This window comes from Hydractinia symbiolongicarpus, chromosome 11 (assembly GCF_029227915.1).
Source record: "Hydractinia symbiolongicarpus strain clone_291-10 chromosome 11, HSymV2.1, whole genome shotgun sequence".
In the NCBI taxonomy this organism is placed as follows: Eukaryota; Metazoa; Cnidaria; class Hydrozoa; order Anthoathecata; family Hydractiniidae; genus Hydractinia; species Hydractinia symbiolongicarpus.
The window spans coordinates 17,697,799-17,724,619 of record NC_079885.1 but is presented as its reverse complement, the minus strand read 5'-3'; the positions used below and the strand labels follow the sequence as shown (position 1 = coordinate 17,724,619).

At 34.1% G+C, this 26,821-nt stretch overlaps 1 protein-coding gene across 2 annotated transcripts in view; it reads right to left on the bottom strand.

The window, feature by feature from the left end:
• LOC130613962 (uncharacterized) overlaps positions 1 to 23,851 on the bottom strand; it is a 31,508-nt gene extending 7,657 nt beyond the window's left edge. The window contains exons 1-4 of one of the 2 annotated variants that reach the window (XM_057435340.1): positions 23,209 to 23,851; positions 14,236 to 15,049; positions 9,141 to 10,237; positions 4,864 to 7,407 (exon numbers count right to left, since the gene is read on the bottom strand). In XM_057435340.1, coding sequence (XP_057291323.1) covers positions 7,053 to 7,407; positions 9,141 to 10,237; positions 14,236 to 15,018 — 2,235 coding nt within the window. In that variant the 5' untranslated portion in view covers positions 15,019 to 15,049; positions 23,209 to 23,851 and the 3' untranslated portion in view covers positions 4,864 to 7,052. Of the gene's footprint in view, positions 1 to 4,863; positions 7,408 to 9,140; positions 10,238 to 14,235; positions 15,050 to 23,208 lie in introns of those variants that run through there. The other variant, XM_057435341.1, reaches the window with a different exon arrangement.
• Positions 23,852 to 26,821: the final 2,970 nt, after the last annotated feature.

Genomic DNA, 26,821 nt, shown 5'->3' with positions numbered 1-26,821 from the left:
AATTTTGTTCAACTGCTAAATCATGTCGCTTTCTTTCCCTATCGATTCTGTCTTTGGATAAACTTGAAAGGAGATAGCTTGATCCTGTGAAAGCTAAAGCGTTAGCTAAAGCACCTCCCAACATCATTGCAATTGAAGCCATATTTAGATATTGATATTTTCAGGTAAAATCTTTTGCTTAATTAAGTATTCTCTTGTTATTTCACTAGCGGCAACAATGGCAACTAGTTTTCCGGAATCCTTCAAGTCAAACTTCTGAATTGAGGGAGGTGACATTTTTTACACCTTTTTTCCAAGCATCGAATAGCCGATAGCAAAAACGCAGACGACCGATGCGTGATATAAATCGTTGACGATACTTTTCTTGTCCATGTTATTATATATTGTGAGATTATATATTGCAGGATTATCCTTTTATTCCATTTCAAGTTTATTTATTTTCACAGGTATTTTAGATTTTTGTGGAAGGGGAGGGGCACTATTTGGCTTGGTATTTTGGTCTTTCTTTTTATACACAAAATAAGCAAAGCCACCAACCAAACCGAGGGCTATTATTCCTCCACCCAAAACGTAGTTCATAGGCTTTTCATTTGGTTTGGTGGTGGAATCTCTACCTTCTTTTTGAGATGACTGTGTCTGTGTCTGTGTTATGCACACTTGTTTTAATTTTTCTCGCTTTTTACGGTTGTATTCCGCCAACCTCCTACCCGCTTCAACCTTTTTAGGGTTCTTCGTTGTCACTTGAATGGGGGTCTGTTCCTCTGACATTTTTATTATCTGCTATATTTATATTATTTGTGTTTAAATTTCTTCCATTTATATAATACCTCCCGGTAATAAGACCGACACTGAGTGGTGCTAACAATGAGCCGAATTTATAATACAAATCGCATGTGAATCTTTGAAGGGAAGAGTTTAGGAAGGGGTCATTTTCCAGGTCATTGCTCAATGCATCTTGATTGTTTATTCCCAAGACTGCACAGGCCCCATAGAATACATGTGAATGATTGATTGCCCTAAGGACTTCACCATCTGACCTGATAGTTTAGCTTCACAGATACTAAAAAGTTTTTTTTACCTCTTCATCTTTGAGCTTTTGAATTTGTTCTTCCGTGTCCATTTTCCCTAGGAAAAGCTTGCTATTTCCGGTTAAGACACACTTGAGCAATTTTTGCTTTTTATCATCCTCAGGTGGTGGTGGAAATTGACCTGGAATATCATGTCCAATTAAATTATCGATTGCTGTTTCCGCCATTTTTATTAGGGAGAGATATTTTTTAATACAAAAATAGCAAAAGCTCAGCAGGATGCTTAATAGCATGAAGTTGACATATTCTATCATTTTGTTATATCTGTTGTAATTTTCATATATCTTCTTGTATCTGTGCCGTAATTTGCTGTAATTTGCTGGACAAGAGCTTGCTATCTTCTTATGAGCTTGTTGAGATTTGCTGGACAAGAGCTTGCTATCTTCTTATGAGCTTGTTGAAATTTGCTGTATAGGAGCTTGCTATCTTCTTATGAGCTTGTTGAAATTTGCTATACAAGAGCTTGCTATCTTCTTATGAGCTTGTTGAAATTTGCTATATAGGAGTCTTACAGCAGTCTTGTAAGAGCCCGTAGTATTCTTATAGTGTTGTTACAAGAGTCTTGTAACAAAGAACGTCAACCCACTCAGCAAATCACATACGTTCTTGGGTGTTTCATTCTCATGACTAAATGTGTGTGCTTACCATCTTTTATTCATCTTTCCTTAACCGTTTGGATCTCTGAACGTGATTCAATGACAACATTCTCCTCATGAATAGTTGCGAGATCTTGTCTGTCTTTTGGATACCACACATATAACATTTTAGCTTGCCGTCGTATATTTTTAGGTATAGCTGTGTATGACTGTGTAAGTAACCATACCGAATGATTTCGATGTCTACCGCTAATTGCCAACTCGAGCAAAGGCTGTCTCTTTTTGTCCAATTTTTCATCAGCGATGATGTCATCAATCAGAAATAAGGTTTTATATCCGGTACAGAAAAAGTTCATTTTCTTAATCCATTCATACAAAGATCCTTCCGGCTCAATTAAAGTCACATAGCTGTCAGTCCAAAACCATTTTTGTTCTCTGTATGTTTTATTCCATCTTAATGTTGGACATATAATCACGATGAAATCAAAGTGATCAAAGTATTCATTTTCTAATAATTTTACAACACGTTTAGATTTTCCACAGCCTGTGGGACCAATGAATAATGCTGTGTGAGGCTCTTTCATGTAAAGTGTGTTACTTTGTTTCGCCATTTTATTATTACAAGACAGACATAAATTCACCGTTTTGAATGTTTAACTGGGCGTCCATGATTAGATATATATAAGCGTTTAAATTTCCTGCAGCCTCAGCAGTCTTTTCAATTTGTAAAGTGATGCCTTCACTTGCATTTTCAATCCGTCGACTGGTCCCATGCAAAGCATTTTCATCTATGGTTCTGAAATCTAACCACAGGGCATATTTGTCTGTCAGGTTATCAGAGACTTTTACATCGTGTAATTGCAAATGTTTTTGGATTTCGTTGGCATTGTCATCCTTTGGTTTTCCTTCAGCAAACCACTTGCAAATTTCATTGTAATGTTCAAACGGCTGAATCCCTTGAGCAAAAAGTTGGTTAGGCTTACCCTCAACGATGACAGATACCTTTTTAATTTTCGGATTGTAGAATTTACCGGTATCTCGTTTGTAGGCTTGTTCGTCTTCAAACAAAACCAATATACCCTTCAAAGATTTACAAGGGGTATTGAATGACCAATTCCAAGTAGTGTCCGACTTGTTTACTCTAATTTGTCTGTATCTCAAAATTCTATTGTATAGTAAAGCCATGTTTTGGTATTCAGATGCAATGAATCTGGCCAAAGTAGATTGTGTCACAATCTCATATTCGAGAGATATGTTAGTTATTTTGTATTTAGCGTCTGGGGCTACCTTTTGACCTGCGGCAGATGTTGGAGGGTTAGAATAAATAACTCGGTTATAGTCGTTAAATGTGATTTCGTAGCATAGCCTATCACCTAATCCAGCTTGATAATACGGGATCGTGCTATCTAACATTTCAAAATCGAGAGGAATTATAAACTTGTTTTTGTATGCATCAGCAATGGCTTTGTCTGAGACATCAGATGTGTCTTTATCTGAAGCGTTCATCCTCAATTTCATACAGTTTTCTGTACACCCCTCATCGAAGATGATACCTTGTCTTATTGCATTTCTTTTTTCAGACTTGGTTAGCCATAAATCTCTGTAGCACCCAAAAAGGTCAAAGTCATCAATGCTCAAAATCTCGCTACCCTCAAACTTAACAGCCAACTTTTTAACAATCGCTCTTCCAATGTTAGGGACCAATGTTCTTTTTGTGTTGGATTTTGACTCAAGTTCAATGTTAAAACTTTGTTTCGACGTCCCGGGAATAATAACGTCATCACTACCCAAATTAGGAAACCTAACCAACAATAACTGATTTTGATCAATCTCACTTGGATTGTGTGTTACAATTACTTTTTTACGTGAGCCTTTTACACCATGAGCAGTTCTAAGTGAACGTTCAGGATTTAACCTTTTTCAGTATTCCATGTTTTAATGTTTAGTTTGTTATTACCTTTTTATTTTATTTTTATCTCGGTTAGCGTATGTGAAAGACAATACCCATTGCTTGTTTTTCATCATCATTTTTTATCATATTGCCATGCTGATCTGTGATTTTCAACGTGAGAGAGGTAAATACACCCTTTTTAAGTTTTTTGTAGCAAGGATTTTTGGGCTCAACATGTGTGACGTCTTCATCATATTTAGCGAAGGGAAAGGTTAGTAAAATATCACTTAGCTTTCCATTCTCAAGATTTTGAGTGTTGTCGAGTTCAGAGAGATGCAAATTAATTTTGGTTATTTCAGCTAATGTATTGGTCTTGATTATTCGAGGGTCTTTGTCTAATAAGGTAATTTCTACAATGCCTGCTAAAAATGCCTTCAATTCTCTGCTGGTGTATTTTCTTTGTGGTAGCAACTTTTCAGCTTTTCCATCTCCGGCAGACATAGTCACTTTTAGGGGAGCTGTGATTTGATAGGTTACATTGTCTGCAAACATCTCAAGCAATGCAATTTCTTTTGAGCCATCCAAGTTTTGTATGGGGTAAGACAAATAGATTGTCTTTTCACCATTTACGTCATTTATTGTGATATACATTCTTATATTAGAGAGTAGCATTATTTAAGGTAAAAAGAATGGAGAACATTTTTAAATATAACCCCAATGCGGCTTATAAGCCAAATGGAGGAAAAGACCTTCAGATATTGAATGGGAAAGATTTATACAAACAAACGATCGTTGTCTTTGGGGATGGTTCCTTTCCCGCAAGCCTTCCCAATATTTTTACTAATTACGTAATGGTTCAAAACGAACAACGCATGAAAATATGGCAAAAACAACCATTTAAATTATGGCAAACCCAACTCAATTTTGTCACCTGGTGTGCTTCAAGTGCCTGTGGAGTCAGTTCTGAACACCTGAAAGAAGGTCGCCCTATGATTAGATCAGTATATCGTTTTCATGTCTATTATCACATTAGACGAATCATTAAGCGCTTGCAGACACCTCTGCCTTTTGAAGATAGTTTTAATCAATATGACAATCCTTATTCAAACGAAGAATTTCTAAAAATCTGTGGTGAATATGACGTCGATTCTAATCCTATGAAATACAGAGGTCAATATTTTTTCAGCTAGTATCAAAAAGACGTAAAAACTATCCAACACCAGGTCTAAGTTATTTCACAGACGATTCCATGACACAATGGATCATTGAAAAATCTAATGGCTTTACAAAAATAGGTCTTGTAAAAATTTCAGACACTGTCAGAGCATATGCTTATCTTGTTCTTAGTTCGCAGGCCTCAGCCCGTTCTTCTATCTTAGGTAATAATTCAAGCGCTTTGACAGCTCAAAGAGTTTTTATGAACAACTTTGAAGACATTGTTAACCGTAGGGTTGATATTCAAGATGACATTAAACGTTATTAGGATACATTAAATTACGCTTCAAGCAAAGTTGATTATTCAGTTGGACAAGGCATTTATATGTTACCTAGTGACATGAATCTCAAAATTAAAACAGGGGTGGTAGGTTACAACAACAAAATTTTAATATCGGGTGAAGATCTGACGATTGGAATTAATCGAAAAGTCAATGCGACTGAAAAAACAGCTGAATCACATAAAAAGATTCCTGATAAAAAGATTCCTGATAAGCATATTCCTGATAAACATATTACTGATAAACATATTACCGATAAGCATATAAGCATATTACCGAGCCTTACCACAAAGATACTACTGCACATGAAGATGAGAAGATCGCTCTTGTAATGGCTATGACAACAGCCTTTAGCATATGGTATGCGTTTCGATAGCTAGTTGACAATTATCCATTCCTGAAATTGGAATGGATTTTGTGTTACCCTGACAGTATGAGGCATGATATTTACACCATAAAAACAAACAAACTCGCTCTCAATGCAGATGATGACAAAAGAATTATCCATAATGATGGAATAAGCACCTATGCGCGAGGACGCTATAAGGCTACATAAGATAACAAAGAGGTAAGAGGTAAGGGGCAATTTTGAGCCGCCCTTCCTATATACCCTCCCTCTCTATCCCCCTTCCCCTCTATCCTACGATCGGAAAGTACTTTGAGCCTATAGCGTGAAATTTAAACGAGGGGTTGCCCTAAGATTATGAAGGATGCTCTGCACCAACATCGGCACTTTCCTATCTCTAATGTTGTTAAATGTTTAATCACGTGATGTAAATTTAAAAGTATAGCCAAAGCTGTATGACTGCTGCATGAATCTAGATCGGATTATTATTCGATTCCCTCGATCTGATCCGGTCCGATCCAGACAAGAGAAAAGCAGCCTTTACGCTCACAGATTAAACCAAATTTTTTTTGTTAAGTTGTCAGATATATAAAACGGGGTTAACGCGCCCTGGAATTGAAGTTGTCATCACAAGATAAGCCCTGACCATACTGTATTAAAAAAGGTAATTTAATGACTTTGAAAGCTATTTAAAATTTGTCTCTAGGAATGGAATGCAGATCTCAGTAAAGCTGTGCAATTTGAACAGATGCCGTGCGTCCTAAGTAACTTCAAAACTAAAATTACTTGTACTTGACTCCACTACCACTTATCATACATTACGAACGACAGATTTGTGAAACATTAGTTTCCGTTTTTCTTCACTAGTATTTTCACTCGTGAAAATAAGTTTCAATTTTTTTTATTTAGTCGCAAGAATAAGCCTTGCAAAATACACATTTTAATCTTTTGATACATTTTATTAACGCTTTATCTGAGTTTCTACGAACTGTCTGATATGTCGTTGTAACAAAGGATAAGTAAATATTTCTGTGAAATGTGTTCTTATCGGTTTTAAGAAATACATGGGATTTAAAATAGCTAGTCATTTAAATATTTTGTTGAACGATTTCTGATCCAGAAATCTCGTGATGACGTCACGTAGATATCGCTCTCGCTTGCCAATTTAGAATGGTCGGTAAAGCTCAAACCAAAAAGTACGATTTTTATAAAAAGTGTGTAGCAGTTAGAATTTTAAGAAAGATTTCAAATAAAAGATGAGGCTGGGAAAGATGCAACGTACGAATTCTCAAAAGAAAAAACAGACGAACCAACATCAAGGTTATTGATGATTGTGTTCATTTTGAAAAAAGCTCTGAAAGTTTCATTTTACGCGTCTCAATCAACATTTAAAATTGCATCTTTCAGGAAAAACTTTTGCTCCTAATATGGATAAACTTCTGATACATTATAATAAAAATTGTAAAATAAATTGTTAACTTCTGTTAACTCATAAAATATATATACTATGTGGTGCAAGAGAACTTGCTTCTTTAATTTTGTTACCAAACCGCAGCCTACCGAGAGGGTAAAGCACCTTTCTTAGCTATGATTTTATTATCACATCCCAAACTATGGCTTTGTATTTGCTCACAGTTAAAGCAAAACAGTTTGTAGATGTAGCGCCAAAGCCATTTCTCTGAAGTCATGCAAATGTTCAAGTCGTGTGTTTTTGTTTGGCAGACTGCTTGTCTCTTCTGACTCGATCAATCTTTCAATAAATGTCATAGTTGTAAGAGAACTTCGGTTAAACGTTATTTCTTCAAGCGATTTAGCCACGTATGAAGCTGAGCAAAGATCTTCGAAAGTTCCTTGTCTGTAGACTCTGAATTCTTCATGTACTTTTGCTAACAGTTTTTCCTTACCTTCTTTGTCATTCATTGCAATTTGATATCGCTCCATCATCTCTTCGATTGTTATTTCAACGTTAGTCTCCTCATAAACAAATTTTCTAAAACAATCGCCAATTAAGATTTATTTAAGTACCATAACTTGTCTAAATAAATCATCTTAATTCAAAACAAAAATCGAATTTAGGTAAAATTAAAAAGAGCATAAGAAGGGCAAATAACAATTGTAAATTGTTTTTTTAAAAAACATTTTCATTTTCAGATTTCCCAACCTTGTTACTTTCAACAGCTTGTACAATACTTATTTGGGCAACATTCATTTGGTGGCTGTTAAAAAAAAGATCGTTTCATGCATAAAAAAAATACAGAATGATTTCGTTTTATTCGTTTTTTTCCCCCAGATTGTAATCTTTACTTTAAACTGAATTGCACTCCGGTGATTTAAACTGTGATAAAATTGCACTCCTGTGATTTAAACTGTGATAAAAGTGCACTCCGGTGATTTAAACTGTGATAAAATTAAACTCCGGTGATTTAAACTGTGATAAAATTGCACTCCGGTGATTTAAACTGTGATAAAATTGCACTCCGGTGATTTAAACTGTGATAAAATTGAACTCCGGTGATTTAAACTGTGATAAAATTAAACTCCGGTGATTTAAACTGTGATAAAAGTGCACTCCGGTGATTTAAACTGTGATAAAATTAAACTCCGGTGATTTAAACTGTGATAAAATTGCACTCCGGTGATTTAAACTGTGATAAAATTGAACTCCGGTGATTTAAACTGTGATAAAATAGCCCTCCGGTCCGATAAATGGCCGAATAAGTGCCGAATCTTGTATAACATTTCAACATTATCGTGCAACCCCCGTTCGCAGGATCGGATGAAGAGAAGTAAAAATACTGTGGCACTGACTGCTTTCAAGATAATGAGGTGCTTGCTTGAATACTGAATTTTAAGTCAACGAGACAGGCTCATCAAGTTAGTTTGTTTGCCTTCAGCTATGACAAACCTAATTTGTTGTGTGAATGAACAAACCTTTTATAGATAAAAGTTGATACTTGTGTACGATTAGTTAGCTCTTGATAAGCACTTAAGCAAACATTTCTAATTGTTAGCTAGCTCTTGCTATATAAATTTACACTTTATGTTAGACACCTGATTTAAGCAATTTACACTAAATCGCAGAGCTGACCTTTTTATTTTATTGAACGAATATACTGCTGCTTTGATGTTTGAAGGAAAAACACACTTGTCGTTGTTGTTGGTGAATTATATTGTATATGCGATGGCACTAAATTGCAATCTGATTCAGCATTTACTTACTTTGATGACTCTAATGCATAAGATTACTGATCGTGTAGGAGCATCCTTGCAGAAGCGTAAAAAACATTTTGCAAGTTGTTGGACAGTTGTTGTGAAGGAATTTTCTGTACCTCGATTATACCCTGATTGTATTGTATTTCATATCCTTTGTTGATACTCCATAAAAATGCATCCGTAAACAAATAGCAACAAATGGACCATTTGACCACCTGCATTGAAGATAAGAGGGTAGTAGCGAGCCAAGTTTTTTTTTTGATTATTAGGTGGTTTAAAAATCAAAAAGTTGCTACTGTATAAATATGATGAAGCAAATAAAATATCTTGCATACATGTTCCAAGATTGGAGCACTGGTATGTTATTGCCCAAGATGTTAAAAACGTAATAGGACTAATGTTTCAGATAATGGTCTCGTCTGTAAGAGGCCTCTATTTTTATTGATATGTTTGAATAAATGCCAAACTTAAAAATACAAAACTAGCAAACAAATATGCACAAAATATTACCTATCTTTATTTGAATGACTTTGCCAAAGACAATTTTCGGAACGGTTTCCAGCAGTTGTTGGTGAGCAGCTCATTTCGTTACCTCGGGTGATGTAGCCTGAATCAAAGCAGGAGGTTGTTATACAGTGATCATAGTCTGTAGCATTGTGGTCAGCGAATATTCGAGGATATCTTTTCACTTTGATCATATAATTCTTATTTGCTCTTACTGTGCCTTTTAATGCCAGGATTTCAGTAATTATTTTTTTAATACTCTCAAGCATATTCATTCCTTCCTCAATTTGCAATTGCAAAGATTCGAATAAGCACTTTAAATCATCTCTTCGTTTCAGTAGGTCTCTCGTAACGGCTAAATTTGTCGGAGTAACTGTACCAAGGTAACGGAAAAAATTCTCTAAGCTTTTGTAACAAAACACCCAAGAGGATTCAGTGTATGCGTCATAATCAGGAGCATACAATGCAGAATTATTAAATTTGAAAGTCGCCTGCTCATTAAATGGAATTTTGTTTTTCTTCATTACTTCTAAAGCGGGAGGTGCTTGAGCGTCAGCGAAAGTAAACAACGGAAAAATATTATCTTTTATTTCTTTCCCAAAGATGTTTAAAATTTGATCGAAAGTATTTTTTTGCTCTTTTGTGATTCTTCCTTGGCCAGCTTGGATGACAAGTCCAATGCAACAAAGTTCTTTTACTGGACAAGGATTTTCACTTCCAAAAAATCGATGCAATTGATTGACAATTTTGTCATCGTATTCTATACCACATCTATCTCCAAAACCCGGCGTGTCAATGATAGTTAAACTGTGGTTAATTCGAAAGCCCTCCTGGTGATGCAAGACAAAGATGTTGATCCACATTGTCATGCTTTCTGCTTTGTTTGTCGAAGTGTCCATATCTTGTTCTTTTATCTCCTCTTCTCCAAGAATTAACTGGAAACGAAATGTATCGTTGTATATCACTCCATAAACATAATTGATGATGTTATTGATTAGTAAGGTCTTTCCAGCACCTGTCATACCCACCATCATGATAAGTTTGTTTTGCTTAGAAGGATTTTCTTTGCCGAGTTCATAAAGTTTGAACTTGTTAGTTGCATCCTAAAACATATATAAAGCAGAGCCAGAATTATACTCAGGATTATTTGTACTTGGCTGTTTGTTAGCATTCTGAAATTTCATGCTCTAAAGCTTGGTTCTCACTATGGGTTAACGATGAGTTAACCATAGTGCGCATAATGTGTTATCCGATTTCAACTTTTGAGCTACGGGTACCTGATGCATTCGTATTGCGTTCACGCTACGGTGCATCGTTAGCTCTTTTGTAGCCGAATCTAAAGCGAGAAAGAATGAAAAAGAAAGAAAGTCTTGCTATTATTACTACTTCGAAGAAGACGACGTAGCCTGGAAAGAAAGGAATTAACAAAATTACGAAAAAGGAAACGACTTTGGGTCAGAAAGGCAGGGAAAATCTTTCACCCTTAACGCCAACTCTTCTCCTTCTTTTTCAACCGTCATTTTTTAATTTTGTCAGCCATTTAGTTTTAAAACAACCTTTCACAACAAAACATACTACTATTTATAAAAGCATAAATCGCTTTGAGCACGATTTATGTCGGCTTCCTTTGAAGATTGCTGGAAGTGAGCTTATTACGGAGTTTCATGCCACGCAGGTCTGGGCACTAGCAGAGCGCTTGTATAGGGACAAATTTTTATATCCCCCGCCGAGCGTAAGGCATTTGCTAAGAAAAACATGCAGTAGGCAGAGAATTATTCACTTTTTCCTTTGTATTTTCACTTTTTAAACTGGTGCGATATATTGATTTTACAATTATTTAAAGGAAGGATACTCAATATTGACATTAGATTGCATATTATGAAAGTTCAAGACCTAAACTTGGTTATTAATTTAATGGCTTCGAATTGTGAGGTACACTCATCATGAAAAGTTGGCAGTCAAAAGAGAAAGAAACCTTATTTTGGTAGCTAGTTACATCACAAGTTTTAGTATTGTCTTAAAAATATCACAGTGCTGATCAAAGAGGGATTGCTAGCATGTCATTCAAGATTTATATAGCTACTAGTAAAGCCAAAATAATGTAGCTTATTAAAGACAACTAAAGAACACAATGTTTTTTTTTTCTAAACTAATAGTTTCATGTCCATTAAAAAGATACCTAGCTAGCTATAATATTAAAAAACAATTTCAAAATTTCTTATTTTGTGTTTGCTAGGAAACTTTATTTAACTAACCAGGGCGGAGCTACCTACATTTTTTATAAACCAAATTAAAAATTGTCAAAAAGCTGGCTGTATCTGTCTCATTGTAGTTTTTGTTAGGTAGGGGTCACACTGGGTCACTCATATATATCGTAGCCTTATTCATACAGTAATCAGATATATAGGTGAGTAAGTGCCCAGATGCTAAAAATAGGATCATAAAAACAAATTTCTAATATCACTCAACTTCAAAAAACATCAAACAAATTTAGTGAATTTAACTGTTTTCGTCAAATATTTTCGGTTGCCAATTTTTTCTTATGTCAATGTACCAAAATTACTATGCTATTACAAAATTGTAAAAGTGGACCTTGCCTAAATTTATTCCTGCATTTTACCAAAATTAAGAACACAGTAATACACTGTAACATGCTATTATATATATCCCTTCCTAGCTAGTTATGTAATATTTATATATACAATAATTTCAAACGAAAGTCAAAGCCAGTCATTATATCATTGAAGTGTGTATTTTATTTTCAATCCATTTCATCTGTGCTCTTTTTTTTATCACTAGTTAGCTATACTTTTCAAATAAATCCATTATTAAATGCTCTTCCACGTTAATCCATGTCAAACTTGCAGGTCCATATATAGCTAGCTAGCTATAGCTTACTGTAAAAAAACTTCCTTTAAGTCTTTCTATAGCTAGCTGTAATTTCTATTTCTTCTTGCCAAAGTGCACTGATAATGATAGAATAGTGTTTCTTTTTAACCATTACTTTATTCCTCACAACACAAAATGTATGGTATATGTAGCTAACAACAGGAAGCTAACCCCTAAAACCAACATCAACAATATGTCCTCTCTTGCCTCTCTATAAAGTCAGTAATTTAAGTTTTCTTCGATTCCAACATCTTACCCATGTCAATATACCACAAAGAGGGTTAGCAACACCATTTAAACGTACTATTAAAAAGAAAAACGTCAGTTAAAGTAAAATATTAGTTGAAGAAACATCAGGCATGATTTTGCATTTCTGCCTCTTTTTGCAGCACTAACCAGAATAGTTGTGAAAAACTGACCATGAATATTATTTGGGCCATCGAGACAAATGAAAACAAGCCATAAATTTGTCCCTACAAAGCGCTTCGCTAGCACCCAGAATTGCGCGGTATGAAATTCCGTAATCTCACTGTTAGCTGAAAAAAAGAATATCAAAAAATTTTGATTTCAAGAAATCGGCTAACGATTAGCTAACGATGAGTTCGGCTGTTAGCTAAGCAGGTACTCTTACGTTCACACTATGGGCTAAGATCTCAACGCGTCATGCGCACTATGGTTAGCTCATCGTTAACCCATAGTGAGAACCAAGCTTAAAGAACAGAAGTTTCTAAACAAGAGAAATGTCAGCTCCTTGCCACAAAGTTAAAACAGTTATTCTTTATAAAAATAAAGTGATGAACGACAGGAAATTCAAGGGTCTTAGTAAAACCAGACTGACAAAAATATTATAGCTCGCCATAAATGCGAAACAAAATATTTGAATTCCGTCCTACAGTTTTCAATAAATTTGGAGAGTATTTATATCGAATGCACCATGCAGATATAGTACACTATTCTTGTTGAATCATTAAAAGTCTGTATTTTCATGCTCCAAATATTAACTTCTTTTAGTATTGCAAAAACACAAAACTTTTTTTTCAATTTTCGTCAAACAACACACTTTTCATTTTCGTAAAAAAGAAATAAGCCATTTATTTACATAAAGTTTTTGACTGCCGGACGTACGATTATTTGACGTTGTAATGATGAACGTTATAATACGTTCTTTGTACTTATGGTTTGATTTGAATTTGTTATTTTGACAGATACGGCAATTCCCGGCTGTTTTTAGTCAACTTAAATGTTTTTTTCTTTAAAGAGCTTTGCACAAAAGAGACGTTTGAGAGCAAACCTGTCACCATAGTTTAGTTGCAATGAAAGTTTAATGCGCTTTGATGCAACTATCAATGATTAGTGATTGGTAATTTCTTCACCCTTGCAGTGATCGTTGTATATAGGACTAACTGTAAGTCAGATAGTTTTAACCACTTTATAAATGTTTCAAGCCTTTCATGTGTTATATTTTGTGCTCTTACACACTCCACATGTTTTACGCACCTCACTTGTTTTATAATTTCTTTTTAAAGCTAACATTGTTCGAGAAAAATCGAACTTGTAAAAACATTCGCTTAAAGTTTTATAACTATAAAACTGGCTTACGTATGTCTCAATCCGGTGTGGTAAATCACTTTTTCCTCTTATTCCAGTGAAATTATCAAATGGTTTTGTTTTACTCTCGTCACATTTAAAATACATTTTATCAAGGCGTGTCGGACGTACGGATTGCCATTAAGTCAATCCCTTAAAATTAAATATTTTAATATAAATCAGTCTATATCCATCAAACACTGATTTCATCTCCGGCTTATCAAAAAAAATGCAAACAAATTAAAATATTGATTAGTCGGTTCGCCACTAGATTTAATTTTATCCAAATTTATCGCGTGCGTCCAACGACAACAATATAAATCGGCCAATTGTTTCGAATGGAAAAATAATTTCAAGGTTAAATTAATTTAATTTTGCAGTTTATAACTGCATCAATGAAGTAAAAAAGTTTCGTTACCAGTTATCATAAGTTCTTATTTTATTCGCATTCAAAATATATAATGTACGTCTGGCAGTTTTTTTGTAGTTCAAAACAGGCCCTAAAACATATTAGTATTGTTATGGACTCATTATATTTCTAAAAGCTGACACGTTCTGAAAACGTTCCGCATGAACGTCTTCGTCGTCGAAGTATTTTGGAAGGAAATAACGAAAAATAATTCACCGAAAATATCAATTCCACTGGCAATTTGTACAACTGAAGACCATTTTTCTTTCTAATGAGTGTTGAAAGAGACTTAATTTTTCTTGCAAATCGGCCAAATGGCGTTGCTCCATAAGACTTCCTTATCTGTTCCAATCTGTTTTTAAATACTTCCAGTTCTCTTGCCTTTGATTTAGTTGCTTTTTGAAAGATGGCAATAACATTCAATTGATTAAACAGGTCAAAAGATTCCGCTATAACTTTTTTTCTCTCTCTGTACGTAGAGGACAAGTTTGTTAATGTAACTTGTATATCCTGCTTGAGTAAGTTAAATTTCGAGCGCATTTCAGAAACACCCAAGTCATCGTCAGTTTTCCGTATTTCTACCTCAACCTCTCTACAACATTGCACAAGTTTATCACGGACTTCTTCGAAACAAGTTTTTAGATCAATTTTGAGCCTCCGTGTTTGTTCCATTGTGTCTTGTTCTTCTTTTTTTAATCTTTCTTTTTCTTTCGATTTCATTTCTTCTTTTTCATGTATAATTTTTTCTTTTTCTTCTCTTTCCTGCTGGAGCTTTTTTTCCATCACTCTTTCTTTTTCTCGCTGTTGTCTTTTTTTCAACTTATTTCCCATATGAATTGCTATGTACTGGTTCAAGAAGCATACTATCCCACATACTACGACAAAGAAAGCCAAAAATTTTGGCGACATATGTGGTATCAAGAAAGGGGCTGAGCCAATCGCAAAACCAGCCCCAATGATCCCTGCTGCTAGCAACATCCCTCGAAGAGACCATCCCATGCTTTTTCTGTTTGTATGGTGTTAGCCAGTTCTAAAAAGAGTAACAAGTTAAATTAACTGTTAAACTTTAAGTTTTCACAACCAGTGTTGTCATCAAAATAAAGCCGCTTATTCTTATTCCCCTTATTTAATCGGCCGCAATAATCCATTTTGAGCAAATTCTTCGCTTACCATTCGTGTGGAGAAGATCGTATGAAATTAACTCTTTTAGTCTCCATTTTTACAGGCCTTCCCCCATTTTTCTTTTCATTCATCCATTTACCAAAACAAACAGGGCATTTTTCTCTATGCCTTTCACACACACGAAATAGAAACCATGTTCCCAGAGCATTTTGTTTCTTTTGACATCAGGACAGCAATAGCGCAGGCCCCACGGTTTTATTTGTGGATTACGGAATTTCACATTGCGCAGGTCTGGGCACAAGCGAAGCGCTTGTAGGGACAAATTTTTATATCTCCCGCAGAGCGTAAGGCATTTGCTAAGAAAAACATGCAGTACGAAGAGAATTATTCACTTTTTCCTTTGTATTTTTACTTTTTAAACTGGTGCGATAAATTGATTTTACAATTATTTAAAGGAAGGATACTCAGTATTGACATAAGATTGTATATTATGAAGGTTCAAGACCTAAACTTGGTTATTAATTTAATTGCTTCAAGTTGTGGGGGCACTCATCATGAAAAGTTGGCAGTCAAAAGAGAAAGAAACCTTATTTTGGTAGCTAGTTACATCACAAGTTTTAATATTGTCTTAAAAATATCACAGTGCTGATCAAAGAGGAATTGCTAGCATGTCATTTAAGATTTATATAGCTACTAGTACAAAATAATGTAGCTCATTAAACACAAGTAAAGAAAACAATGAGTTTTTTTTCTAAACTAATAGTTTCATGCCCATTAAAAAGATACCTAGCTAGCTATAATAAAAAACAATTCCAAAATTTATTATTTTGTGTTTGCTAGGAAACTTTATTTAACTAACCAGGGCGGAGTTACCTTTATTTTTTACAAACCAAATTAAAAATTGTCAAAAAGGCTGGCTGTATCTGTCTCATTGTAGTTTTTGTTAGCTAGGGGTCACACTGGATCACTCATATATATCGTAGCCTTATTCATACAGTAATCAGGTATATAGGTGGGTAAGTGCCCAGATGCTAAAAATAGGATCATAAAAACTCATTTCTAATATCACTCAACTTAACAGTGCAGTTTAAACACCAACTTAGCCGCGAAATATAGAATAAAATAACATACTGTGGTTAAAAGAAACAAATTTAATGGAAAATAACTTTTTAAACAAATTTAGTGACTTTAACTGTTTTCGTCAAATATTTTCGGTTGCCAAATTTTTCTTATGTCAATGTACTAAAATTACTATAGCTATCACAAAATTGTAAAAGTGGACCTTGCCTGAATTTATTCTTGCATTTTACCAAAATTAAGAACACAGTGTAACATGCTATTATATATATCCCTTCCTAGCTAGTTATGTAATATTAAAATACAATAATTTCAAACGAAAGTCAAAGCCAGTCATTATATCATTGAAGTGTGTATTTTATTTTCAATCCATTTCATCTGTGCTCTTTTTTTTATCACTAGTTAGCTATACTTTGCAAATAAATCCATTATTAAATGCTCTTCCACGTTAATCCATGTCAAACTTGCAGGTCCATATATAGCTAGCTAGCTATAGCTTACTGTAAAAAAACTTCCTTTAAGTCTTTCTATAGCTAGCTGTAATTTTTATTTCTTCTTGCCAAAGTGCACTGATAATGATAGAATAGTGTTTCTTTTTAATCATTACTTTATTCCTCACAACAAAAAATGTATGGTATATGTAGCTTGCAACAGGAAGCTAACCCCTAAAACCAACATCAACAATTTTGCAGGATGTTGCATTTCTGTCTCTTTTCGCAGCACTAACCATAATAGTTGTGAAAAACTGAACATGAAAATTATTTGGGTATCGAGACAAATGAAAACAAGCCAAAAATTTGTCCCTACAAAGCGCTTCGCTAGCACCCAGACCTGCGCGGTATGAAACTCTGTTATGACGTGACGCACTAATTGATGCGTTAACGCAAGAGTTGCTCTGATTGCTCTCCCCTTGATCCCGCACCAGCATGTAAAGGTTTCGGTCGAGATGTGTGGGCTTGTTTGTTTTGCATGCAAATACATATATGAAAAAAAAAAACTGTTTAAAAAGTCGAAATAAGCATGTCTAAAAGATTTTTTTATGTGCAAGAAAGGACTAAAGAAGATATACCATGTGGAGGATATACCCTGTGGAGGATTACCCTACGTGTTCTTATTTTGAAAAAAAGACGAAATTACACTAAAATGGTTCAAAAGTTTATATATCACACGCGGTATGTCGATGGTGAGAACGGCAAAAAAAAAACAATTTGCTGCAGAATAAATGTGGGGTGCCACATGATTTTATACTTAGTCCCTTCTTGTGGTTCTTGATTTACATTAACGATCGTAACTGCTTCACTCGAATTCTACACCTCGTTACGTTTGCAGATGCCACCAAACTTTTCTAGTCTTTTGAAAATCTAGACTCTCTACAGAACTCTAAATAACGAACTAATAAATTGACAGGTTTTGAACAAAGAAAATATATTTTAATGTTACAAAGACTAAATATGTATTATTCCACCTAGCAAATAAAGGAAACAGACTGTCTAAAATATTACTTAAACTAAAAATCGGAGATATCACAATCACATGTGAATGAAACAGAAACAAAATTCTTCGAAGTTGTACTTGATGAGAACCTCACCTGGCGAAAACACATTAAAATTGTATGCTTGAAGGTTTAAAATAATGCGGTGTTCTTTACAGAGCTCGAATTTCTTAAATAAACATTGTCTATATATCCATTCGTCCATAGTCAAATACGCAAATATAGTTTTGGGCAGTAGCTACTAATAAATCTAAGCTTGAATCAATACAACGGTTAATGTTGTTGTTTTCTTGCTATTGTGCTGCCGTTATAAAAATTGTCCCTACAAGCGCTTTACTAGTGCCCAGACTGCGCTGTATTAAAGCCAAAAATATTTCTTATCTGATACTACGCTCGTCGTACCTATATTCCGCATCGGTATTTCGTACGTTTTGTCCGCCTGTTATAAAATTACTGAGACGGGACAGCCACTCACAGACAAAATATGGCTGTTAATAAAGAGATTGAAAATTTAAGGGCAAATTCATTTGTGGTAACCAAATCAAGTTACATAGAATATTTTTCTTTTTTGTACTGTTTTCTTATTCCCTGACAGAGGTCAGCACAATGCGAGTACAACGTCTTACACATTTTTCTACTTTTTGGTAGATAGTTATGCAATATTTACCTTGATCTCAGCTTGTTTGCAGCATGCCAGCCATTTAGTTTATTTTCATTTGACAATAATGCTCTTATAAATTATTTCTTTTTTTTCAAAGATTTTTATGACATTGAAGTTACTGATTTACGTGCAAATAAAACTGTTTTCTTTTAGTAAAGCCTTATCGAGTATTTAGATTTTGTGTGTCTATAAGCAGGAGTATTCGACATCACGCACTACGCATATGGTTTTGTGTGCCGAAAGCCATCCTGTACATAGATACGCCACTTTTTTAAAAGCAAGCCTACATACAGCCAGAGATACGAAACAAGACGAACGTGAAATGATAAATGTCCTCATTAAAGTCAATCGTTTTAAACATGTAGAAGACAGAAGACATAAAACGATCACCGCTGCAGTACCTCAATTATTGTCAATTTTCGTGATCGACTTGATCAGTATTGATTAATAAAAAAAAAAATGGTGCATGTTTAAATTATAAAATAGACGTACCTAATTTAACTTTACTTTGTTGAATATATAGTTAATTGGAAACATGGGGTACCCCAATTGGGTTGTGTTTGGGGTGGTAATTTTATTCTACAGACCAGATAATTATGTGCTCTCCTTCCGCTAACAAGTTTTGCAACTGGAAACCGTCTCATTAAATTTGGACTGTATGGTTTCCATTAGCGATAATCTTAATTGTAAACAGGTCGAGAAACGGGTTCCCCCATGCAAGGTTCTTACAGCAAGTCTTCTGGTTATTATGTTCTCTTGTCAATGATGAAATAACATGGAAACGAGGCTATAGGTGTGTAAGAGTTTCACAATGCAACATACAATGTACATTCAAACCTTTATAGCCTTTATATAAATTTGTTGCATAATACATGTAGCAAATATTCTAGGGAACCGCACCGTACCACATTGCCATCTTTTCATAAAAGTGATCAACTTCACACAGCGGTTCGGGTTTTGCAAAGGCATCTGGTCTGCAAATTATTATGTAAAATTTAAATATGGCGGAGCTACATGTTGTAAAGCTAAGGTAAAAGTAAAACTTCTTTTTAACAATTGGCACTAAATTCGGTATGTTAAGCGAGCTAAGAACCGCCGTATTGGAGTAAAATTAAATATATAATGTATATTTACAAAATAAACGATTTGAATATTAAGCTACCCCAACCACTACCCAAAAATGCTACCCAATTGGAGTACCACATTTTTAATTAGCTTCCCGCATATATAGTTAAGCAGCAAGTACTATTTCAAATTTTAAACTTCTTAAAAAATGTTGCTCTATCGTTTATAAATTTTATTGCAATCATAATGTAATATTATGTTATTATGTAGTGGGTATGTTTATATGTAAATAACAACCAATGTTTTGCTGTAAAATATCATTTTATAGTAGTAATAGCATTTTATAACCTTCGTTTAAACTTCTTTGAACTAAAGAAACATCTGTCATGACCAACAACAATATACTTTTCATGTTTTGGATCCCTTTACCAAACCATGCTTTCAACTTCGAACGAAAAAGTTTGTTATGATGAGATAGCGCCAAATATGAATAACAAATTGAACGAACATGGTGGCATCATCTTTATTTCTTGAATTTTTACTTTCTTTATCTTTACCCGCAATTTTTTTTGCAAGTTTAGTAGTATACAGGGGCGGCGCCACTAGTGGGGCTGCCCCCCCCCACTTTTTTGCTAAGTAATAATTTTTTATTTTCTGTCAATAAGTGTCCCTATCACTGCATGAAAATTAATGTTATCCAACCAGAGAATCTGCAGGCTATCTCGTTAAATATAGCCGCTTTACGTCTTTTAGGACTCTAAATATGCGCCGCCCCTGGAATAAAATAATAAAAAAATGTTCTTCACATCTGTTCAACATTTTTGCTATTTTGATCTTCAACTTCTTCTAATTACTTTGTGTGCTTTGAGCCATGACCATCACAATAAAGAGTGTGTAAAAATACTCAATTATAAATAATTCAGCACTCACAAAGACGTAAACAAAATTAATTTATAGTAGGAATTTTTATTGTCGTAGACGTCCAAGCCAGTCAGTCTGGTCTTTAAAGTCAACACTCCACCATGAACTTTTATTCAGCATCCGTGCCGCAGTGCAGTTCGCCTCTCCTTTAATGATAATATTGTTTAGTTATACCATATAACAATATAGATATTTTTTATGATTCGAGGGAAATTTATAAACTTTACTGTTTTTTTTATAAACAAACTTCGCATTCACGTTTTTAACAAAATTGAAGAAAAGGCATGTTCTGTTGGAAAAAACTTTGTTTCGTTACAATTTTTTTTTTATATTTTTCTTTCTTTTTAAGTTCTTTTTTGTTATACGAAGACACTTTGATTATATTTTGTTTTTGTTCTGATTGAAGTTTTTAAACTTTAGACGCGCGAAAATCAAAGCACAATTTTTCCTGCTTTTATTTCCTTCTTTTTCCTCTTTCTGGCGTACGTACAATTATTATTTTCTTGCGAACAAAATTTCTTTTTTTTTTCTGAGGAAAGTAACTATGATAATCTCTTCAGGCTAACATTACACTTCTTTAATGATGTCTTTGTACCTTCTTATAAAAAAATGTTCCATTCGCGAAAAGAATTTTCGCGAATATTTGAAATTGAGTGATTTGCGAAAATTAATGTTTGCGGAATGCGTTTTTGTTTATTTCTTGCGATAATATGACTTTGCGAAAATTAATCAACATAACCGTATTCAGTCCGGGTAAGTATCATGCTGCATGGTTATGATACTTAGATTTCACTTAGATTTCATTACTTAGATTCATTACTTAGATTTCATATTGATCTATTAGGTACTTGTATGCCATACGTTTAGGTTCCATACTTCTCAGAGCTTAAGATATTGGCTATTACTCTAATCAACCCCTTAAGATCTCTATGAAATCCTTATAATCAAAAAAATAAAAAAAATTCGTTAGGATTATCCTTAGGACAACCTTTTTCGTCGAGGGGGGTCTTTCTGAGAATTTTAGTGATTAATGTGATTACCGTAACGTGATTAATCCGATACCCGATTTTTTCGGATTTTCGGGCATTTTTTGACCTTCATTCATGCGAACTATGTAAAAACTGCAAATTATGTTAAGTAACTTTTTTTTGGATGTAAGAAACGTTAAACAGAATGTAAAAATTCGCTCTAAAGCATAAGTAAATGAGTTTTAAGGAGATAGTGGTAAAGGATGCTTGCTTATGTCTGAAAACCAATGCCACCTGTCCACTTTTGTTTTTACTTCTAAAACCCCTTACCTCTTAAGGTGCGGATGTCCGCATTATGGATGATTCTACATAAAATCTGAATTTTTCCATCTTATCACGTTTGAAAACAAACGTGATTCTATCTAAAAATGTGTGTTTTTATTAGTGATCTCTTCTCTTTAGATAACAAATCCTCAAGATACTAAAAAATAGTCTACTTCCTCTGTGTATTTATCACCAAGGAATAATTTGCATGTGGAATATTGATCTTTAAGTTTTAAAGTTCCAGCTGCAATTCCACGTGTTTCCAATGCATCGATTTGATCTTGTATTGTAGAAGACAGAGGGCAAACCACAGTTACAATACTTTTAACACTTATGTCGGGATGAATGGTAGTAAATCTATGTCAGGAAATAAATAAGTATTTGAAACTCCAGGAATTCTTCAAAAACAAACTTTTTATTTCGTCTCCATCGATATTTGCTACTGCTTTTTATCCGCAAGAAACCATACTTTAATCTTCACGTCACACATGGCTTTTGCTTACTTATTGCGGCTTGCCTTTTAGTAAAAGCTTTTTATCAATTGTAAGCTTAATAATTATTACAACCCAGATTCGGGGTTGTAAAATTGTTACCTGAACAGGCCTGTACCAGAATCATGTTTGTATCGCCGTCCCAAAGATACAAGATGCTAAGGGAACACGATTGATAAATTGTATTATTCAATGTCGCATATTCTTTGTTGTAATGGTAATTTTGGGGTTATTAAGATTTTTTCTTTCGTCAATCATTTAGTGCCAGATTTCACTTAGAATAATGTGAAAAAATTCTACCACTCATTTCAATTTATTGACACCTCCTCCACCCCATTAAAAAGTAATCGTAAGCCCACCTAACCGTTTTTTAGATCCCCCTTATTTATCCAGAGTTTTCAAAGACATTGTAAAAAACAAAAATCTCTATAATAATACGGATTATTATACATATAAGTAACAACAACTGACCAATCCTGTAGAGGACACATAACAAAAAAATATAACCGTTAAAAATACTTTCTGAATAAGAAATCTAAACAAAGCATTCCATACATTAAGAGTTACCCTACCCCCGTCATTTAAAAACTTTGAATGAAAATTCACCTACCCTAGCCACTATTAAAAGCATAAAATGACTTTAAATTAAGATTTCAAAGCAAGGAAAAGTTCCATGGATAAACACAAAACTTAAAAAAATTATGGTTTTCTTTTTAAAATATGCATAGAAACCTTGTAGTCTTGGCCTTATACATGTTATGTCATGTTATGTCATGTTATGAAATTATTTTGAATAATAATCTACTGGTTTTGAATAATGCTCTTAAGATCTATATACCAATGTTTTGTAAAGAAACTTCTAAGAAATTGTTAAAAATATGTCAACAAAGGACTGTCAACGTCTTTTATATTAGCAGAATTTATATTAGCAAATTTTTTTGCATTTCTCTCTGTTTGTGACAATACTGCTTGTGATACACTTGCTGAAAACTTGACTTTTTAAAATGTAAATAAACAGTCTTAGCTAAAGTTTATATAATTTAAATTAAAAAATAGTGTGTTACTTACCCTGACTCCAGTATAATTAAACTTCAATAAATAGCTATTCGCTTATTTCTGTTTTTTATCAAATTTTAGCACTTTCCTGTAGGTAGTATTATACGAACATGTTTACGTCTTATGACTTAAAAAATAAAAATTGTAGATTTGTTTATTTTTTAAGAGAGTTTTTTAAGTGGAAGTTATTTCGAAAGTAGGAAGTGTTACTACAATGTTTATTAATCTATTTCTATAATAATAGCCGTCGTCCGTCTGTCTATTTGTAACGGTGTTAACCGCGCACGAAATACCAGCTAGCACAGAGAAAAGAAACCCGTCGGGGCCCCGTTAGCACAGGGACAAGTTTCCGCTAAGGTAAAGGACCCAGATGAGGAGCTGATTTTTGGATAAATGACCAGAAAGAAACTAAAGCTCTTTAAATTCTCCTTTTTAACACTTTTTACGCTCCCTAAAAGCAGTCAGAAATTTGGCAAGAAGATCGAAGCAACACATTTGTGGAGACAGGAAAGTTTCTTAATTGTGTTTTTTTAGGTTTACGATACTTCTAAGACAGTATTATTTGTGTTCTAACAAGATAGCAGTTTCTTTCAAAGGTGCTTTTCAGGCATTTTTTGTTTTGTTTACATTCTTGTTTACCTGTCTGTTATAACTAGCTACCTAGCCACCTAAAGCTTGTTTGTATTACAAACGTAGATTTTGAGGGAGCATCCTAAAGCTAGCTTGCTAGCCTTACTTATTCCTATTTTTTTAAGGGTTTTTCAGTTTGATATATGTGATTTTTGTGTTAGACGACATCATTTATTTTTGTGTTATCTTCACCAATCTATTTTTACTCAGCTGCACCTAGTGTTGTGGCTGCTATTAGCAACCTCTGCTTAAAAAGTGAAAGTAGCCAGATACAGTTGGCTGCAACAGAATTTTCAAATAATCTTTCTTATACTAAATGCAGTTAGATAGCTACACCTATTGTTGTAACAATTTCAACAAAAGTGAGCAGTTTATTAAGGAGACGATAGTCTCGATAGTTTGTAAAGGCAGGCTTTAGGTGTGTTTTTTTTAAACTGACAGTGAAGTAAATTTCACAAAAAAATTTATTCCACAAAATATATTGAGTGTTTGTTTTAGCTAGACGGGCTGTTTTCTGTGTTTTTATTTAAACCAAAGTTGCGATCAAGTTTTTTTGGAAAACGGTTTTACGCCTATACGCATGTGCGACACGGTTTTAGCTATGACGGGATAACAACGAAGATACTTGGGGAAAAGCAACTGTTGATTGTTCTGTGGTCAATAAAGACATTAGCCACCAATAAACTAACCGCTTACCGCTATCACATGCAATCTTGGGACTTTATTGTTAGTACAAACTTATCAAAATTTTACATAATAATTTCAAACCAATTATTCCCGATGACAATTTCGATGTTAAGAGTATAGAAAAAGTTAAACGTCCTATAGCTTCTCTAAGAGTTGAAATAATGATTTAAAACTTGATATGTTATGGTTTTAGACCGAATTTTTTTGACCTATAGTTTCTTAGTTTTTGAATTTAGCCATTTTCGGGGACTCTGATAAGTTATTTTTGACAGCATATCAATTTTGACAGATATATATGCAGAAAAAATTAAAAGCAATTCCCATGATTGAAACAAGTCAGATGGAGTCTAAATAATACATGTTCTACGTCTCATGCCAAATGTTTTATCCACCCCGGAGAAGTTAAGGCTTTATTGTTCACCACACCTGGATGTTTAGCACGTTTTACTACCACTCACGTGCTCCGTTACCTGTCACTTAACCTGCAGTTTCAACGTCGGGTCTCCAGACAAGTATATTAAGGTCTTATTTTGTATTCTGCTCAAAATGCCCTTTAGCTTTATTTCGAACCTCCGTCTGAGTTTTAATTACTTAGTTTTGAAGGGGCTACGAAAATCAATCCATGCACATTCCGAAGGAATGACTTTTATTAAACGTACCACTGAAGGTACAAGAAATTAACCACATTTTCGAACTGCATAGATGTCTAGACAACCTGTTTTTAAATAATTACTATTTTGTGATAAATTTCCTACTTTTTTATTTTTATTCTCGAAAAGAAGAAAATTTTTTCTTAAGTAAACTTTTTGTCGGTAAAATAGCTACAGTCTGTGAAATATATTAACCCTCTTTGGTCTGGGGGGGAAGGGGGGTGGCGCCCCCCTGACGGTTTTTTTTAATAACTCTTTAATGCTATTTTGCATGGCTACAATACTTACTGAGATTCAATATTTATTTACTTGACACCTGCATGCAAAATGTTTAGGTCCCATAGTTTTCAGAGGCTTTAATATTGGCTATTACTTGAAACTACCACTAAAAATATCTATGAAACCAGGGAAAATATAATAACTTGTTAGGATTATGTATGGAACTGACGCAAGTAAATATTTATTGCGTACTATAAGTGTGCTAAGTTTGATTCAATTTGGACAAGGCTATGAAAAGTTATTGAGGGGGGAGGGGGGGGGGGGGGGGATAGGGATAAACTAGTCGATAAAGCCCGTGGAAAAGGGCACTTAGGCATATTAACAATGAAAAATAATCGTCATTTTAATTTTTGCTAAGGTCACCAATGACCTGTCTGTATATTATGCAGAAATTAAGCGCTGGCCAAGAAAATATATATGATCATGTGCTATCCACGAGCGCTTTGCAAAAAATCCGATAATGTGCACCAAAACGTTATCCAGAAATCTTTTTATCTATTGCATATATTGTGTATAGCGCGAAACGCGGATCAATATAATGAACAGAATCATGGTGTTTAGACGAACGCCCATGGAAATAAAAGGGTTTTAAAATAATGCTGACTTCAGCAAGGACCTGCTAAAGTACAAATAATGTTTTTAGAAAATTGTATACCCGTTGCCCTCTTCATATGAATCTTAAAACACTGATCAAGAAAGTGTATAAGGAATGCATAAGCATTGTATACTTTTGACAAACGGTTGTAGAAATATTGATGTTTAAAGATTTTTGCTGACGTCATTAACCTGTTCATTCCGAAACGGATTCGGGGTCCCAGCTTTAGAAAACCTACCTATTTTGGTCCCATGTTGTTCCTAGGTACCCACGCGGTGCAAAATGACTCCATCACCGCCTTGTGTCCAAGTTATTTGGCCTTAAAGTTTTAATGGTATTGTAATGGCTTTATTAATTTAAATTAAGCTGACGTTAAATTAATGTTATTGACGTCGGGCCGTAACGTCACAAAATTTAAAATTTAAAACATAAGCTTTTCGGTGACATGAAAGGAGAATAAACACATGTCAAATTGCCCCTCAGAAACATACTGACATATCGCATTATTATATTCGATATCGGTAAATGGAAAGTTTATTTTGACGAGTGAACAACAACGCACTTCTTAAACTTCAGAAAGCGAATAAAGTTGACTCCCTCTAATTCAAATCTCCATATTTCGAATATGTCTATAATTCGAACGAGTGCTCAGTCACCGTCAATTTTCATTAAGAAACTTTTATAAAAAGCTCTCTACAATTCGAATTTCTCTGATTTGAAATTTTCTATAATTCGAACAGTTTTCAGTCCCTTCAGCACAATTATCTCCCTTATTCGAATTTTA